Source organism: Brachionichthys hirsutus, chromosome 5 (genome assembly GCF_040956055.1).
Source record: "Brachionichthys hirsutus isolate HB-005 chromosome 5, CSIRO-AGI_Bhir_v1, whole genome shotgun sequence".
Classification (NCBI taxonomy): Eukaryota; Metazoa; Chordata; class Actinopteri; order Lophiiformes; family Brachionichthyidae; genus Brachionichthys; species Brachionichthys hirsutus.
The window spans coordinates 1,590,231-1,608,062 of record NC_090901.1 but is presented as its reverse complement, the minus strand read 5'-3'; the positions used below and the strand labels follow the sequence as shown (position 1 = coordinate 1,608,062).

The following is a 17,832-nucleotide window of genomic DNA, read 5'->3' as shown; positions in this document are numbered from 1 at the left end:
TTTGACAGGCACTTCCGCAACAACATGGTGACGGTGGGCCGAACAGCCTTCTGGGAATTTGAGGCTCTAAGACAGGCGCCGTTTCTCATTTGATAAACTCTGCCACCACGGATGTTAAATGTTTTTCATTGTTTGCTTTTCTTTTTTGGTTTTTTAATGTTGTGATTTGTTTATTTTTGTTTACATTTTCACCGGTATTACAGAAAAACTACTGAGAGGAAGAATGAATCGATCAAATCTTTATTACAGACACAATGGTGCAATAAAAAACAACACACAACATTTACACAATAAACACAGTAGTCCTGTAATAACATCAAGTACCGATGACACCACGTCTCTCTCACTCCTCTCCCTGCGCTTTGATGCAGAGCTGGAGGAGGTGGCTGCATGGCAGATGGAAGAATGGGCTTCTCACCTGAGACTGCTTCCCGACCCAGACCATAATAAGCAAAAGAACATGGAGTGGATGATGATGATGATGATGATGATGATGAATATAGGAATGGAATGGATGTTTTATTTGTATCTCCTTTAATCGAGGCGATGCAGTGCTTTCAACTCACTACAACAGAGCTATGTTTTGCTATTTGACAATAAATGACTCTTTGAGGGAGGAATTCTGTATTTTAAATGTAATTCATCCATCCATTGGGGGGGGGGGGGGGGGGGTCAGAGGTGCTGCGGGTCACCTCGAGGCGGGGTACACCCCGAATGCGTCGCCAGCCACACATAGAAAGAAAGTTTTTTTTTTTTTAATGTTAATTAGTTTGATAGTTTTAGTATCAAGTTTAAACTATATTAATTAGTTTGATATTATTAATGTATGTGTAATAACTTGTGTAATAACTTTGTCCTGTCTCTCACGCGGCCACAGCGCGTGCCCGTCGGCAGCAGAAGGTGGGCGGGGCTAGGAGCTGGGCTGATGTGTGTGTGTCTGCGTCGCCTCTAAGCAGAGACGCACACACATTATTAATGTGAGCCGTGATAGCTAACGGTTTTTTGTTATTGAAAGTTTTTTTTTTCGCGGGTGGGGGTTTGCAATAAGATTGTTTTAATGTTATGCTCTCAATATTAAAACATTCCGTTCGTTAAACGCGATATTTATCGGGCGAAGCTTCGTTTCTTCCAAAGAGTATCCGCTTTCATTCCTCTCGATGAAGCGCTGCGATGCCCTCTGATTTCATATCCCTCCTCAGCTCGGATCTCGACCTAAATTCACCTAAATCTCTATACTCAAAAGGTAAGGCTTTTTATTTTTATTAAATAAAGACTACTATGGCGACGCTAAATAGCTCTGTGCTGGCTTAATCGCAAGCAAAATGAATGGCTTAATAGCTTATGTTAAGCTGCTAGCTAGCAGCGCTTAGCTTGTTTTCTGCGTTAGCCAGCCTGGCTAGCTTACTTCGGCTGTGTTTGGCAGTGCATTCGGAAGTACCTGGCTCTGTAGCTCTCCACATTAGACCTGTTATACGTCTAATTACCCCAGCGGTATGATTAGAATTGCCCCATTTGTATTGTGCTAATTAATAGCATTATGTGAGCTTCATGGCGTTACTGTTATTAAGCTGCAGAAACGTGTAATAACAACAGTAACAGTAGATCCTGTAACAAGGTCGTCTCCAAGTCGTCACACAGTTCAGTGTTTTGATCAGTATTTGAAGTATATCTCCTGGGGAAATGGTGTAATCTGGTGCATGCGTTTTGCATATCGCTACTAGTTTCCGATGGGGGCGTCCCTCTATTGTTTGGTCTTATGGGTGAAAGTGGCCCAGAGTTGCCCCCGTTCTTTGGTTTCACAGAGAGAATGTGGTTGCACGCATTTAAAGCAGGATCTTCCCTGTCAGGGACAACGGTTACGGCTTTTATCATCTCTGAGGCGCCCGGGCCACGTGTCAGCCAGCGGGCGTGTTATTGTTAAGAGGTCGGTGCTGCATTCAAGGAAATAAATAGTTGACTGTGGTTACTGCAGCCTGTTCAAACCTCAGAAGCACTTTGTGAGTCTCTGGTGTGATGCGTTTAAGTACGAGTAAAAAAAATCGGCTTGCTCAGAACTGAAACTCGCTTTGATGCGATGCTTCCTAAAAAAAGGATTCTCTTATCTTGTTTTATTACTAGGCCGAAATAAATATCAGAATTTGAGTTCAAGACTGGTGACATCATATTTATTTTCTGTGTTAAAAGGCTACCATAAACCTGCTGCATTGGATTGGTGTATTGTAGGCCCCGACTAATAGTGTTTGTGTGCCTGTGCGAGTGTGAGGTTTTTATGAGAAGCTAACCTAATAATCACATGAAGCTTAGGAACACGTAACACTTGATGGATAGCCATCACACTGACTTATGTTCTTAGCAGGCTATTACATATTTCCATAGTTATTTAGGGTTGTTTATGAGCCTTAATGCCTGAAATTCAATGCTACTTCCAGCGTATCTTTAATGGCTCATCGTGTGTGGTCTGCTCTACTGGATGCTTTTAATTGAACAGAATTAGGTTATTCATTTAAAACTGAATAACCTAATTCTGTTCAACAATACAAACTGTACTGTCTTTTTTCCTCTGTGGCGACTGCTCTTTGCGCATCGCTGCATTTTCTTCGTTTGCCTCCTGCATGACTTACTTTTCACTCCGCGCCTCATATTCGTGATGTTGCAGCAACAACAGAAACGAGTACGTTGCGCCACAGAATTAGCCATCCATGCAAAGCACGGCGTGCTGTATAGTTGTTTGCCTTGAGGATTTTTAGTAATTGAGGTTCTTGAATAATTCGAGGGATCATTTCTGCCCTGTATAGGATGCCCATGAGCAAGCAGAAAGCATTGCTCTGTGAACCTGGAATGATCGGTTGAGCCTGCCATATGGTCAAAGTGGTCACATGATGACTGTTTATTTATAACACAGTAATTGGGCGTGTCCTCATGTTGGGGTCAAGGTAGCAGTAGGACTCATCTAAGATCCATTTGGAGTAACGATACACAAACATATCGAAATTACATGCATTCAGATTCGTGCTGCATTTTCAGTGAATCATTTGGTTAACTTTTTTTGTGGGTTCAAATTAGACAAGAAATTGTCTCAAAAAAAATTCTTGCTTTGAGTGATTCATATGTGAAGCACGAAGTGTGATCTTTAAGTGAAAAATGTATATTAATAGTAGTAATAAAATAAAGATTTTGTTTTGGGTATTGAAACCGTTAGACAATGTGTAGATTGGGAACTGGGATAAGTAAAGTGCTTCATTTTCTACCTCAAAGAAATGATTTGGCTCCATATTTGATTCGATGTAAATGTTGGGATACTGTCTAATATCTAATGGTATCCATTTTTTAAGATGATGCTGATTGGCGTTTACTTGGTCAATGAAATCAGCCTTTATTTATCTTTGAGCTGCTGTTTGTTTATTCATGCACAGATGAAGACTGCAAGTTGAAACACAGACACAAAGCACTTTCATTAAAGGCTTTTTAAATTTATGCAGAGCTTTGTGTTTTGCTCATGACTTATTGATTATAAAGCAAAGTAGTCCTCTTACCTTCCTCTCGTTTCCTGACTCATGATAGGCTCATGGATATGGATTCCTATACATTCTCGAAGGAGCACGAACATGACTTTTTCTCTCGGCGTGTGGATGCACAGCAATTGCTCAGTTAATGAAAGGAGTCGGAGTTCATTTTTTGAGGCCAGTATATATTATACAACATAGTTTCCCTTGCCACCCGTTCATTTTAGCCTCTTTCAGACAGGCATCGTAAAAGAGTGCCAAAGCTGATTCTATTCACTCTCACCATTTGGTTTATTTGAACTGAACCAAAGCGACATCACATCGCCTTGGTGTGTAAATTCACAGCACTTGTCAGCATTCCACAATGTTACTAGGAATGGCATTCATTGCAAGTGTGCACGAAAGCTAACATATTATATCGTGTTAATTTCTGAATTTACAGACATTGTATTATTGGACTGTGCAGAGTGTGAACTTTTATTTCTAGAAAAATATTGCTAAGTTCCGCAAATCCATGAGCACTGCTTACCAATTTCCAATCACGTCCATTGTCATGAGGCGGCGGCAGAGTTCTCAGAGAGGGACAATAAAAAGTATAAATAAACGAAAACAAATCAATGTGCAAATTGTGACTTATTTTCTCAACAGCTGGAAAAACAAGTTTGTTTTTGGTCAATTTTTTTATTAGACATCATGAAATGAATTCTGAGAAGCCCAGAAATCATGAGATTTTCCTTTGTATTTTTTATTTGTTTCAACTAAGCAGTAATTTTGTATTCATATCATGACACGAGGCATCCGCCCCATTAGGCTCCATTGACTGAGGCACCTGAGAAATCAGAGGGAAGAACTAGAAAATCTACTACAAATGTGAAAGATATGTAAACAGCACATTCCTAGTTGTGAGTAGGTGACTTAACACCCGACTTCCAAACCAGTAATCCTGTAATTACTCTGATGGCAAGGGTTGCACACATTCGTGACTGGTACTGGTACTGCACATAAGCAGGCGCATGGAGAATCAAGTTGAATGGCTGACTGTTTCTTCCCAGTGTAATGCAGTTTTAAGGTAAACAGACCAAGTCTGTTTAAAGAGAGAAAGTTGTCATTATTTGTGGGTTGAGTTTGGTAAGTAGCTCTTTGTTGGTCAACTGGAATGAGCATATTGTTATGGGTTCAAGAGGCTAATTAAAGCAGCGATTATTGGGCACTAAGATGCATTCTTGTTCTGCATAATTTAATTTGCAGCAGAACGATTGCCTTTGTGAATTGTCTGTTTGTCTATCATTTCCTGTCCTTGACCCAAGCCAGCTGCAAAGAATAAAAACGGACTGGCAGCTTTGTCATTTGGTAAAACCTTTCGGGCATGTGTCATATGAGCTGTGCGTAACTATGAAATTAGGTAATTGAATTGTTCTAAGTATAGGTATAAAGTCAGTCCACCCGCTGGCATGCTTTTGTATTCTTTTGGCATATGCTTGTAGATCTGCACAAACAAATGTGTTCACATGACACCAGCCTTCTATAAAGGGAAGCGATCACCAAGGATCATTCACTGATCATTATCAATCAGGGTGTAACGGTTGACGTACTAGCGCGATCGAGGCGCTCCGTGCGGAACTGAAGTGCTGGGCTTGTTTCCGCATGGACACCATGACAATAGTACCACAGACCCAGCGGGATCAATATCGCAGTGACGTTTTTTTTCTTCTCATCAGCAAAAAGCATCTCCTTCAACACAGCTGATAAGAAACTTGCCTTTAGCTATCATTAGTGAGATGACAGCCGTTCATTCTGCATGTCTAACATCAAGTTTCCGTTGTCGGCCGAATGAACTAATTTCATTGATCTTCTGCTGCTTTGCTGTGACTTGTGATCGGATAGAACTGGTGCTGTAACTCATTTTATTTACTTGATTAAGTTCCAGATTGTTCCACTTTACCACTCCTTTATCGGGATTTTCACACAGTCAAGTTTTGTTCTTTCTGCCTGTTCCTGGTCAGTTCTCACTGACAAAAAGACTTGTCTTTGGTTAATACATTTGTATTGGGGAAATCAAGAGTAACCTTGTTCATTGTGTAGCGTTCTAGCAGCTCACAGTTCAAGCTGAGGAATGGTGAGCTCTCTTATCTTCTCACCCTTCCTCTCCCTTCTTCCTCGCCTGTGCTTTGATTTGGATCAGGAGCATTTCTGAAAAAAAAAGAAATTAGTATTTTGTTCTTCCCCTGATTTTTGCTTCTTTAGAACCGCCTTTATTCCGATCAATCTAAAGCCGAATAACGGTGACGACTCATCAGTCGATACTCACTAGCTAATGTTAGCTGATTACCTAAACAGCACTAAGGTAGAGTTATGTGCATGTTTGCAATTCAGCCATTCTAATCATACAACAAACCACGAACACACCTTAACATAAGGCTTTAATGTATTGACAGTGAAAACAAGAGCTGTGTTGCAATTACATGAGAAAATATGAAATATTAGTTCAAGAATCCTTAGAGAAGAATTGAAGACTTAAGTCAGCATTTCTCCAGCGACTCGTTCGAGTCCTGCGTTAGTCTTCAAAGTCATTTATCTCGACTTTGTGTTGTCACTTTCAGAGAAGTACAAGATCATGTGTCTTTTCAGCGTCACTATTCTGCTGGTGCCAAGTCATAGCTGTGTGTCAGGTGACGACTCATGCAGGGTTCCACGAATGTACAGATGAAATATCCATATCAGGTTGTTGATGGATTACTGTATCCTAGCAACCAGGCTACCGCATCACGTGTTTATCTGCATCTGAATGTGTTTTTAGTTGAGTAGGTGCCGTGGTTGGTTCTAGTCTTCCATGAATCGGCTCAGTACTAAATTTCAAGGAACTTCTCGGTGGCTCTTATTATGCTGAGACCCATACGATAGAGTTAGCTTAGCAACACAAGACGAACAACACAAGCTTAGCTTAGTGTTTTCTTATGGGGGAAAATTGATACGGATGCATGGGTTTGCTTTCAGCCACAGATTTTTAGTTTTGGTATTTACAACAACTGAAAAAAGATTGGCAACTTTACAGTGTTTGTCTTTTTGTGGTGGTGCTATCCCTTATCTGTATTAGATTCGATTTTTGGATCGCCTTTTAGTTGACTGTCTGGTTTGGAAACATTAAGATACAAGAGAGCTCTAATTCTGAACAGATAACAAACCTGATTAAGAACCTAATGTATCTTCTCCTGCTCATCCTTTATGACAGAGTCTGTATATGACCTCCTCCCCAAAGAGCTCCAGCTCCAGCCATCGTCCGCCCAGACAGACCCAACCACCATGAGCCAGAAGAGCGGGGGAGAGGCGGGACCTCCCCCCCCTGCGGCCGTGGCTTCAGGTGAGCCCCCTGCTCAGTCTATGAAAACCATGATCTGGGATCAGTTCCTCCTTGCAAACATTCCCAGAAACAGCAAGAACAATCTAGCCTTGTGTCGGTGTCTTAGGGCAATATCGCCATCTTGCCACCACTGGAGACGATATTGATAACCGAGTCAGTACCGGCCCAGCATCTTCAAGTGAAGGTATTTCATCACTGCTGGCACAACGGGGCACGTTAGATTTCACTTTAGTGTTAAGGCAGATTTTTAATGCATCATTTTTTTAAGCGGTTTCTCTCATTATTTGGTACTTTGGAGGGAATGTACCGACTGGGCCTGTTTGATTGCTGATCAGGTTCTGGACTTTGGATGATTTCTTGGCAAACATGTTCTAGCAGCAGCAGGGAAAGACTTAATACTTCCCTTTGGCTCTGTGTGTTGGGCCTTTGACAGCAGCTTTATTATTTGCCTACGGTTCCTCCCAAACAATAGTAATTTGTAAAACAAATGGAGTGAAAGGAAAAGTATTTAAAACTGCATGGCGTTTCCAAACAACTTCTGAGCTCAGAAGTAATATTTTATATTTAGTTAAAGTACCCTTGCTAATTTAAGAATCTCAAGCTGATGCCCCCCCCCCCTCCCTTTTATAATTTTTTTTTTCATGATCCAAAGTTGTGGATAGTACATGATGATATCTATGTTCTCACTCAAGGTTCCTCTCATGGTGATTTAGGTCGCCCTGAACTTTCTGTTCTCTGGCTTGTTGCACTTTTCTGAAACAACAGTTTCTTGACACTGGCACTTTTTCTGCACCTCTGTCATCAAGTGTGTGCACATAGGAGGACGACTCTAAATTAAGAAGTATGTTCTAGATGTGCTTTATATCGAAAGTGCCATGAGAGAAGGGTTGGTGTGATTTGGTTCTAAAAACAAATTTGCTTTACTCCTTTTTGGAGAGCAGATTTAATTTTCCATTGTTGCTGTGTTTGGTTCTTTGAAGTCGCTAGCACAATCAGCTGACGCTGAGAATCTTATCATCATTAGTGACACAGCTCCGGTGGCTTCTTTGTAAGAAAGGTATTCAAAGCTTTACTTTGTGTAACAGCTCCATATAACATTTCCATTAACAGCATGCTTAACACACTTTTTTTTTGCCACTTGGCTTTTTAGTCAGTTACAAATACAGAGTAAAACATGTAGCACAGTCAGCACTGCTGATCCTGATAATGTCTTGGCATAGCCAGACATCTCAGATACTCTTGTCCTTTGACATTATGTCATGTCATTGTGTCTGTTTTAGCACTTTCTTTCTTAAGGTGGCAGAACAGTAATGATTTTTAAAATGCCTCAACAGGTACGCAAAGCAAAAGCATCCCTTCAATGTTTGTCATTCACACACCGGTACTCATTTACACACTCATGCAAGACAAGCTCTAAACACTCATTTCCAAAGCAGCTGACATGATCAATAAATCTGAAAGTTGGGTGTCTTTAGAGACCCTATCAATAGTTAGCCTGCATTTTTAAATATAACTTGGCTATATGAGCCTCAGCTATAAAAATCATTTGGGAAGAGCGTTTTTTATTAATGCTACTTTTTTAACTATCCTGTTTAAACCAGCTGGCTCTAAACAGTGCTGATCAATAGCATGACAACTGTAATGTCCTTCAGATCATCATTAACCAAATGTCCATGCTTCAGCATGCCAATAAATGATCAATTTCAAAAGTTACGCCTTCCTTCAGTGTATTAAAATATCCAATTTACTGATTGACAGAAGTTGAATCTTTTTGATCAGCTCTCTTGTTGCTCATTGGCTGTCTCGTTTGTATTGCAGGAAGTTCCCTCTGAGGCAGGGAGTGTCTGCATATAAAATGGTCTGCAGTTCACTGCTCCATAGGTCAGAGGCTTGTTTATTCTGTCTCCATGGCTACGTTCAGTCCCAACCAAATCTCTCAATTGGCATGCGCAGACTACTGTTTACTCCTGAATGCACATTGCACAATTGTACTGTAACCCTGGCAGATCAAATTTGGCGCCACATTACCAGCTTGCAAATTTGGCTGTACAAGAAAAGTTTAAACCACATATTTTAATGTTTTTTCCTGGCAATGTGTATGTAACAATTTGTAGCTTGCTTTTGTTTTTGTAAACAAAGCATGTCAGTTTTGTCACATTGATTTTTAATTGAGAAATGTACGACTCAAAACATTGTGGGACCGTTAGTACCCTTCTCAACTTTAACTTCAGAATATTGGATGAATGCTTGACAGCTCTCGCATGCACAGTGAGAGAATATTACACACAATAGTCTGTTGAAATTAGAGTTGGGAAGAGGGGAAATCTTTAAAAATCATTCACAAATTCAGCTGCTTGAATGGGACTGCTAGCCTGCTCTGTGCTGAACATCTGTACTCACATAATTATCTGTGTATATACTACTACAGATGCCACATCCTCCACCTCCAGCCCCTCTGCCTCTTCCTCCCTGGCCATGGGAGTCTCCTCAACTGGCTCCTCTACTGCGACCTCCGACCATCTCAAGGTTCCCCAGCATGCCCAATCCACTGGCGGGGATGGAGGTGCAGCTTCAGAAATGCAAAGTATGGAGGGTTCTGTATCTGTCGCCAGCCGAGGCAACAGCGCAGCAAACAGCGCAGCAGGAGACGTGGGGGCGGGAGTCTTGTCAGGGTTAGGGGTTGTCCCGCCTCAGAATACCCCTTCAAAGAGAAGGCCTGTGTTAAGCATATCCCCACCACCTGAGGATCTATTTGACGACAGCCAGATGTCTTGCCAAGAGGATCCAGGTGCACCTGGTCCAGCGGTTCCGGACTCGGAGCACAGCAGCAGCATGTGGGCTGACGACTCCCTCTCCAACTTTAGCTTGATAAGCTCCATCTCCTACAACGACAACACGGAGGTGCCTCGCAAGTCTAGAAAACGTACCCCCCGTCAGCGGCCTGGTCCGAAACCAGCTCCTCCAGAGGATAGCATGGACGTGTTTGATGCCGACAGCGCCAAGGCCCCTCACTTTGTCCTGTCCCAGCTGAGCACAGACAAGAACAGCCCCATTGCCAGGTGCAGTAACCCCGGTCCAGTTTACAGTCTATCACTCAGCGTATTGACTAAAGAGCGCCCAGCTCACACCTGTACGAATATAGTAAAGGTCTCATTTCTCTATATTAAAGCCATCCTGCGATTTATGTTGCCTTGCAGCTCTCTTGAGGCAGGAACCACAGTGAAAGGTGGGTCACTGTCGGCTCAGTTTCCCCAGAGGAGTGATGGGAAAGAGCTCAAGATCCTGGTGCAGCCGGAGACCCAGCACAGAGCTCGATATCTGACAGAGGGCAGCAGAGGTTCTGTGAAAGACCGCACACAACAAGGATTCCCCACCATCAAGGTTTGACGAAGCTAGTCACTGATTCTTCTTTGTAGATAAGCTTCCATCTTTTATTGTGTTTAAAATATGAAGCACAAACGGAAAGAGCCCTGAGATTGATCAGTCGTCAGTGAAGATGTGCGTGTTCTTTTAAACAAATGAAGGTGCATTATGTAATAATCAAGGGTTTCCATCTGCATTATATATTTATGAACTCTTTGCAGGAGGATGCCACTTTACAAATTACATTGCACTTTTGTGCTTGTTGCATTTCACTATTACTCCATGACTAGTGTACTTTGAACTAAAAGTATTTATTTGATGGTTTCCTGTTGTCTATTTGTTAAAGTAATAAGCACGATTGTTTTGTCCCCAGTTGGAGGGAGTGAGCGAAGCAGTTGTGCTGCAGGTGTTTGTAGCAAACGATGCAGGAAGAGTGAAACCTCATGGGTTCTACCAGGCATGCAGAGTCACCGGTCGCAACACTACCGTCTGCAAGGAGGTGGACATAGAAAGCACCACTGTGATTGAAATCCCTCTGGAGCCCAGTAATGACATGACGCTTGCGTAAGGGGCAACGGTGTTTTGAGCATTATTTTGCAGCAATTCGTTCCAGTATTTATTGTGCGCAGTGTTTATTCACCATTGTGTGTTGTTGTTGTTTTAACAGAGTGGACTGTGTAGGAATTTTGAAGTTGCGTAATGCAGACGTGGAAGCCCGTATTGGTGTGGCAGGGTCCAAGAAGAAGAGCACACGTGCCAGACTGGCCTTCAGAGTCGCCATCCCCCAATCTGATGGATCAGTCCTGACTCTGCAGGTCCCATCATCACCCATTCTCTGCAGTGAGTAGTTCAGAGTCAGACGGACTTGTCATTCAGACCACACATTAGGGAACCATCGTCATACTGTAGTAGTGAAAATCAGGGCTTTAGCACAGGTCTCTGATGTCATGTGAGTTTTATTGTTAACTTTTCTGTCTCTTGTCTCAGCCCAGCCAGCAGGCGTGCCAGAGATCTTGAAGAAGAGTCTTCACAGCTGTTCAGTGAGAGGAGGAGAGGAAGTTTTTATCATTGGCAAGAACTTTCTCAAAGGGACTAAAGTTATTTTTCAGGAGAACATAACAGGTGCACTATCCAGATGTTGTTGCTGTAGTTAGGTTGTTCTCTATGTAGTTTGTGTTAATATGGAATAGCACATGATGGAATAACAAAATGTTATTTTCAGATGATAATTCTTGGCAAGCTGAGGCAAAGATTGACATGGACCTTTTCCATCAGGTAAATGTGACTAAATGATTTTGTTGAAATAGTATATGTTGATTCGGGTTAACTGTCATGTCATACCTGTACCTACGTTTGATTTTGGTAAAAATGTGTTTGCCCATTTGGTTGTTCTTTTTTTCCAGAATCATTTGATAGTGACGGCTCCTCCATTCCACAACCAGTCGATCCCTTCTCCGGTTTCAGTGGGAATATTTGTGATGACCAATGCTGGTAGATCACATGAAGCCCAGACCTTCACTTACACTCCAGACACAGGTACAGCAACAAGTGCAGGCCCAGGGGTCACCTCAAGTGCTACCTCAGTTGGATGTATTTATCAACAGATGTCTAATCATAGAGGCAAATCACAAATACATATAGACTTCAAACGTTGTTTCCAATCTCACCATCAGATGATAACGAAAGTGTCCAGTCAGTGAAAACAGAGGGACCCTCCTTGGTTAAGACGTGTATATTTGATGGTCAGCTGAATTCAATATCTTCTGAGGGAACTGACTGCTCCGGCCAACCTTCAAAACGACAAGAGCACACCCCGATGGAAGTGTCGAGCAATCCACCATCCACAGCTGTCTTTAAGGTAAGGTCCACTAAGTACAAAAGAAAGGAATACATTGTTTCAGAATGACTATGGTGACATCTTTGTTTCCTCTTTTTTTTATAGCCCTCCTCTGATCCTCTTGTCTCCGTGCAGCAAACACTAGAGCTCAGCTCTAGTTCTCACCCAGGGGGAGAGTCCTATCAGAACACAATGCCCTTACAACCTGAAGATGTGGATCTTCCCCAGGCACCCCCTGTTTTCCCTAGCCTAGACTCCCTTAGCACTATTCAAAAGCAAGACATTGCCCCCGCAACCTCCTTTCCAGTGTCAGCAGACACTACTATCCCCCCTGTGACACCTGAGGTCCCTCAGCAATTTCTTAGAGACCCACAAGATACCCTGCCTCCCAACAGCTCCAGTAATAACAGAGGGGTTGTAGTCGTGGCTATGCCACAGATAGCTTCTCCCTCTCAGTCCCAGCCACAGCAGTCCCAGGTTCCCCTGTTCCCACAGGAGGGGGTAGCCCAACTGGAAAGGGCAGTAAGGGAGCTACAGGCTGGGGGTAACTCCGCGCTCCAGCAGGTGTTGGAGGCGGCTGTAGTCCAGCAGCAGCTGAGCTCTGTGCTGTACAGCCCCACACCCTCGGCAGACACACTTCAACAGCATGTCCAGGAGAACATGAATAGCCTTAGACTGGGAACCGCAGATAATTCGCTGTCAACCCAGCAACAGTTACAGATACAGCAGCAACAGCAACAAATTCAGCAGCAGTTCCAGCAGCATCAGCAACTGCAGCAACATTTACAGCAACAGCAGCAGCAAGTTCTTGGAAACATTCAGATCCCTCAACAACTCATGCTGCAGCAACAAGACCAACAACAGCTGCAGCAGCAGCAAATAATGGAGAACATGCAACAGCAGCTGCAGCAAAATCAGCAGCAGCAAATCCTGAACAACATCCAGCTTCAGGATCAGCAACAACAAAATCAAATACTTACAAATTTGCAACATCAGCTGCAACAAAATCAAGTATTGAGCAACTTGCAAGAGCAACAGGTCTTGGAGAATTTACAGCAGCAGCTTCAGGCTGAGTTGCTTCAGCCACAGATCCACACCTCCCCCCAAGTTCAGTCGCCAGTGTCTCTCCTTCAGCAGGCCGGAGACCTGCTCACCATTCAGACTAGCTTCCCAACACAAGCGCCGTCACACACATCTCCACCACAACAGCTCTTCCAATCGCCCAGACCCCTGGCTGAGACCCAGAGCTCCCAGCAAGTTGAGGCTGCCCTCCTCCAGAATACACTGACTGTCCTCAACTCGGAGCAGCAATCAGCAGGGTCGACGCTGTTCATGTCCACAAATCCTCAGCCTCAACAGCAGCAGCCGCAGCAACTGGCGTTCATCTCCAACCAATCCCAGGCGGTTCCCATGTTTCAGAACTCGCCCCAAGCTCAGCTTTCCCAAATACAACAGCAGAGCACCCCAATGGAGCAGCAGCAGTCCTCGCAGCAGAACCAGCAGCAGCCAATGGGCCAGCAGGGCTCCTTGTTCCAGAGTATCCCAAATCACTCGCAGGCCAACGCCGTCCCGCAGAACCAGCTTTCCCAAGCCCAGCAGGCAGGTCTGCTACTCTGCACCACAGATCTGAGCCCACAGTCCATTCCCCCAACCATTCTGTTCAGCACCCAAGGCCAAGGCCCTTCCCCTATGGGGACCATCACTGTTGGAAACCCCCAGCAAGACTCTACAGAGCCTATGTCTTTCCAAGACCAGAGTTCCTCTGTCGGAAATTCCACATCCAATGAGCGCCAACAGTCGAGTCTGTTCCAGGAACAGCAGCCAATGCAATTGGGTCCAAGTTCCAGCAACATCCCGAGCAGTCGACCGATGGAGCTGTTCTTGCCACAGTCATCTCTGTCCAGCCTGCAGAGCACTATCGGCTCACAAGAGCTGAACAGTCAAGCCGCCGCCCCTGGCACCACCATCTTTGTGGTGCAGGGTAGCGTTGGTGTGGTGGCTAACCCTGGCCAGCAGCCCCCAGAGCAGCTTTTCCAGACAACTGTGGATGGGAATGTGGCATCACAAGGACAGGCCAACCTCTTTGTGTTTGGTATTCAGAATGGTAAGATGATGGTCGGAGTCGAGTTCTGAGTTGATCCGATGTTTGTTACTAAAACATGGTTGTTACATCGGTTTTGTTTTTCTCCCAGATTCTTCCCAGCTTCTCAATTCCTCTGGACCCACCCTGCCAGCTCAGCCCCAGCCCCAGAGCTCCAGTCACATGCAGCCACTGTTGGACCAGCCCATGGGCCCAGCTGCCCCATCCATGCCGCCCAGCATGCACAGCAGCTTACAGAACACCCTGCAGGCTCAAATGCAGTCCAGCTTAGAGACGGCCATGCAGACCAGCCTGCAGAACGCAATGCAGACAAACACACAGACGGCTCTACAGACCAGTTTGCAAGCAACTCTAGAAACAAACCTGCCAACGCCAATGCAGACCAATCTACAGACACAAATACAGAGCAGCTTACAGAGTCAGATGCAGGCCTCAATATCAGCATCACCCAACATGGAAAAAATCGAGGAGATACTGGAAAGCCTGCAGAAGCAGTGATAAGCCTGCTCCGTTTGCATACCATGGAGAGGGAGAGCGAGACGTCCTTAAGCCAACAAACACAGGGCAGTGCTTTCTTTTGTGCCAATACCACAAAACAAGGACATTGCAAACAATTGAGAATTGAGAGCCCCTTTATCGAACCCCAAATCATGAACTGACACACCTTGTTTTTATTGAATATTTATAATTATCTATAGCCATTCTCAGACCGTTGTCTTTGAATTGATGAGTCCACTTTTATTACCGCTCTCGCAGGATGAGAAGCATTTAATAGCTGCATTATCATCTGTCTCAAAAATGCAGTGTTTAGTTTTAAAATTATGACGTGAGGTTAAAAAGAAAATAGAAATAGACTAGCAATGTGATGGAAACACGTCTGTAGGTGTAGCTTAAACAGCTGTGGATTGTACTTAGATGTCAGACAGAGGTTGAATCTCATTTTGTGTAAACTTATCACTTGAAAAGCATTGAATTGATCGTGACGGGAGTCGGTGTCGTCACGGTGTGGTGCAGCGGTGTAAAGTGGGGGGAAGATTTAAAAGAGGGCTGAATTAATATCTCCACCCCTGAATTGAATTTCTTTTGCCCATCTAAGGTGCAAGATTTTTATCTTTAAAATGTTTTGCCCTTTGCTCTCGTGGTTGAGATCAACACGTCAGCAAACTATCAGAAAGAGAAGGAATAAATATTGATATTTATTCAATGAAAATGAAATCAAATAAATGAAAAAAAAACTGAATTAAATTGGGTAAAAATACATCCTTATGTTACAGGGGATTTGACGCCAGCAGAAAGGCGGGGGGGTATTTAACACTATGAGATTCGACCTCATGAGTAACGTGACTTTGCCTTTCATCTTGGCTACCTCCCAGTGTTTTCATTCCTTCAGGCCGCATCAGTGGGTTCTACTGAAGCTTTCCTTTGTGAAATGTTAAAATCCAATTGACTATTTAGTGTCCTCCTTTTTTTTAAGTTACATTCATCAATGTCATGTGGACAAAACTTTCCACTAGTGAAAACAGGAGTGTTTTATAGACCTTTTATCTCAAGCACTTTATAACCTCTAGCTAATCCTTATATCCATCCACAGCTCTCTACTGACCCAGCTGAATTTGTACTCTGAAATCGTCCAGTTAAAAAACTAAAACAAGGAAAAAAAACATAGAGCAGTTGTCTTTGTAAAGGTAAATCCATATTTAAAAAAACAAACACATATTTGTCATGTCAATATTTTTAAGGTCTCGATCAACTTTGTATAGAATGTCTGCTTACTGTTGAATTCCTCTTTGTATTCCGTCTCAGTGGTCCAGCCATTCCCACAAAAGCATTGTCATTTGTCAGTGTTGGCGTGGAAAGGAAGCCTTTGTGCTTTGCACAATGACGAAACACCTAAAATAGCGATTGATTGAGTCTGTGCATGGGAAAGAAGGCTTTTACTCACGTTGCTGTTCAAGCCGTCACTTGAGACCGTTTCACCTTGTGTTGTGTTGAAGTTCTGGCCTCAGTATTGGCACCGTGTGAAGTTGGCACCCGGCGCCCGGCCCCTCTGTCGTGAGGGGGCTCACTGGCGAATGCAGTTTCTGTTTCTGTTACATAGAGCTGACGTTTAGATCTGATCTGCGGTGCTATGTGCCGGAGTGAAGGGCACTCCTGACGTGATTCCTACGTAATAGTTTATACTTTTATCAATAGCACTGACATGTTTTAGTTGAGTCTGAAGCGCTGGCTGTTGTGGGGTCTGGCCCGTGCGTAGCAAAGCTCGTGTTATGAATCCGGTCTCGTCCTCGTGATGTCTTTTCATTTGTACTCATTTAAATGATGCAGCTGTTGGAGAGGGGGGGGGGGGGGGGGGGATCCAGCATGTTGTTTTGTTCAAGTGGAAAAAGATATGGATACTTTGATTCACGGAAGAGTGAGTGTCATTAACATTTCCACTAATGTGATACTTTAATACATTTCTCATTACTTTTTTTTTATATATAAAATATTACTCTGCTGTACTTTACATATCCAAACAAGCCAATTTGGCATTATCAAAAAAAAAAAAGAGGCAACTTTGAAGAATATTTCACTCGTTAGAATAACATTGCTCATACAAGCATTTGTTTACATTTTCATAGTCGTGCTATTTTATCCTGCGGCTCTTAGTGATCCATTTTAAAGTAACTTATCTTTTTTAGAATTTTGTATCATGTATCAAAATGTAGAGTATTTTTGTAAAACAGACTGTTTTGATTTATGCTGAACACAATATCATTGCTAATGTTTCCTGACATGAATTATGGAGCTGATCATTAAAATGTAATCAATTTACATCTCGCAAACATTGAAAAGCTTAAGCCTCGTGTTTCGCTGTTGACTTTGCCCAGCCCGTTTGGTGTAACGCGTGGACGAGGTTTCTTCTTCTTGTGTTTTTACATTACGTCATTCATTTCAAAGGCACTTTGACTCCATGAGCCGAAGGCCAGGTTAGAGCGCAGCAGCGATGCATCCCAGCAGGACAGTAATCAGAATACTTTAATAATCCCGTAGGAATAATGACCAGAAGGCCGACGTGACAGTGACGCCCCATCAACGTGTCGTCGGCGCTCCTAGCCTCAGACTAAGTTTTGAAACATATATTTAGGAGGTGGAAAGGGTTGGTGTCGTAACATCGAACTCTTGTTAGCCTGTTTCGTGGCGTTATTTCTTGTTTCCACCTCCTGTCATTTCAATTTCGGGTAATCAATTCAAGTCATGTTTGTCAGATACGCAAATACACACATAATCCAGGATACTAAACGTCTGACTACAAACAGCCACGTGGAGCTGGAAACACGCATTTAATGACGATAGCACACGTCTTTCTAGTTCAAGTATTTTCATTGAGCTGCAAAGACATTTACATTTGAAGTATTAAGTCATACAAGACATACAATAACTACGAACGAACTGAAGAAAAATGGGGGGAGGGGGAATCAAGGGATGAGGAAACTGTCAAATAATAGCAATAACATTAGCATGACTCTATAGCTCAGGTAGGGCAGTCTACTGTGCCCCCCCCCTCATGTCCACCCAGCACTTCCTCTGTCCAGTATGCTACTCCTGGTCCCGTCTTCACTTCACACTCAGCCCTCGTGTGAAACATTTGATGAGACTGAGATGTTTCAGAGCCTTTGATGTGTAAGGA

General features: G+C 43.3%; 1 protein-coding gene across 1 annotated transcript; it reads left to right on the top strand.

The window, feature by feature from the left end:
* The first annotated feature begins 1,170 nt into the window (after positions 1 to 1,170).
* Positions 1,171 to 14,721, top strand: LOC137893897 (nuclear factor of activated T-cells 5-like). The gene is made up of 12 exons (XM_068739350.1): positions 1,171 to 1,243; positions 6,733 to 6,861; positions 9,290 to 9,920; positions 10,059 to 10,242; positions 10,598 to 10,788; positions 10,892 to 11,064; positions 11,212 to 11,346; positions 11,447 to 11,499; positions 11,628 to 11,760; positions 11,898 to 12,082; positions 12,167 to 14,165; positions 14,254 to 14,721. The coding sequence occupies exons 1-12, from the start codon at positions 1,171 to 1,173 to the stop codon at positions 14,658 to 14,660; spliced, it is 4,293 nt and encodes a 1,430-aa protein (XP_068595451.1). The 3' UTR covers positions 14,661 to 14,721.
* The last annotated feature ends 3,111 nt before the right edge of the window (positions 14,722 to 17,832 follow it).

Coding starts and splice junctions, on each gene's coding strand:
- LOC137893897 (XM_068739350.1), top strand. CDS start 1,171: ATGCCCTCTGATTTCATATCCCTCCTCAGCTCGGATCTCGACCTAAAT. Junction 10,789..10,891: donor AGTAATGACATGACGCTTGC/GTAAGGGGCAAC, acceptor TTGTTTTAACAG/AGTGGACTGTGTAGGAATTT. Junction 11,761..11,897: donor CACTTACACTCCAGACACAG/GTACAGCAACAA, acceptor TCTCACCATCAG/ATGATAACGAAAGTGTCCAG.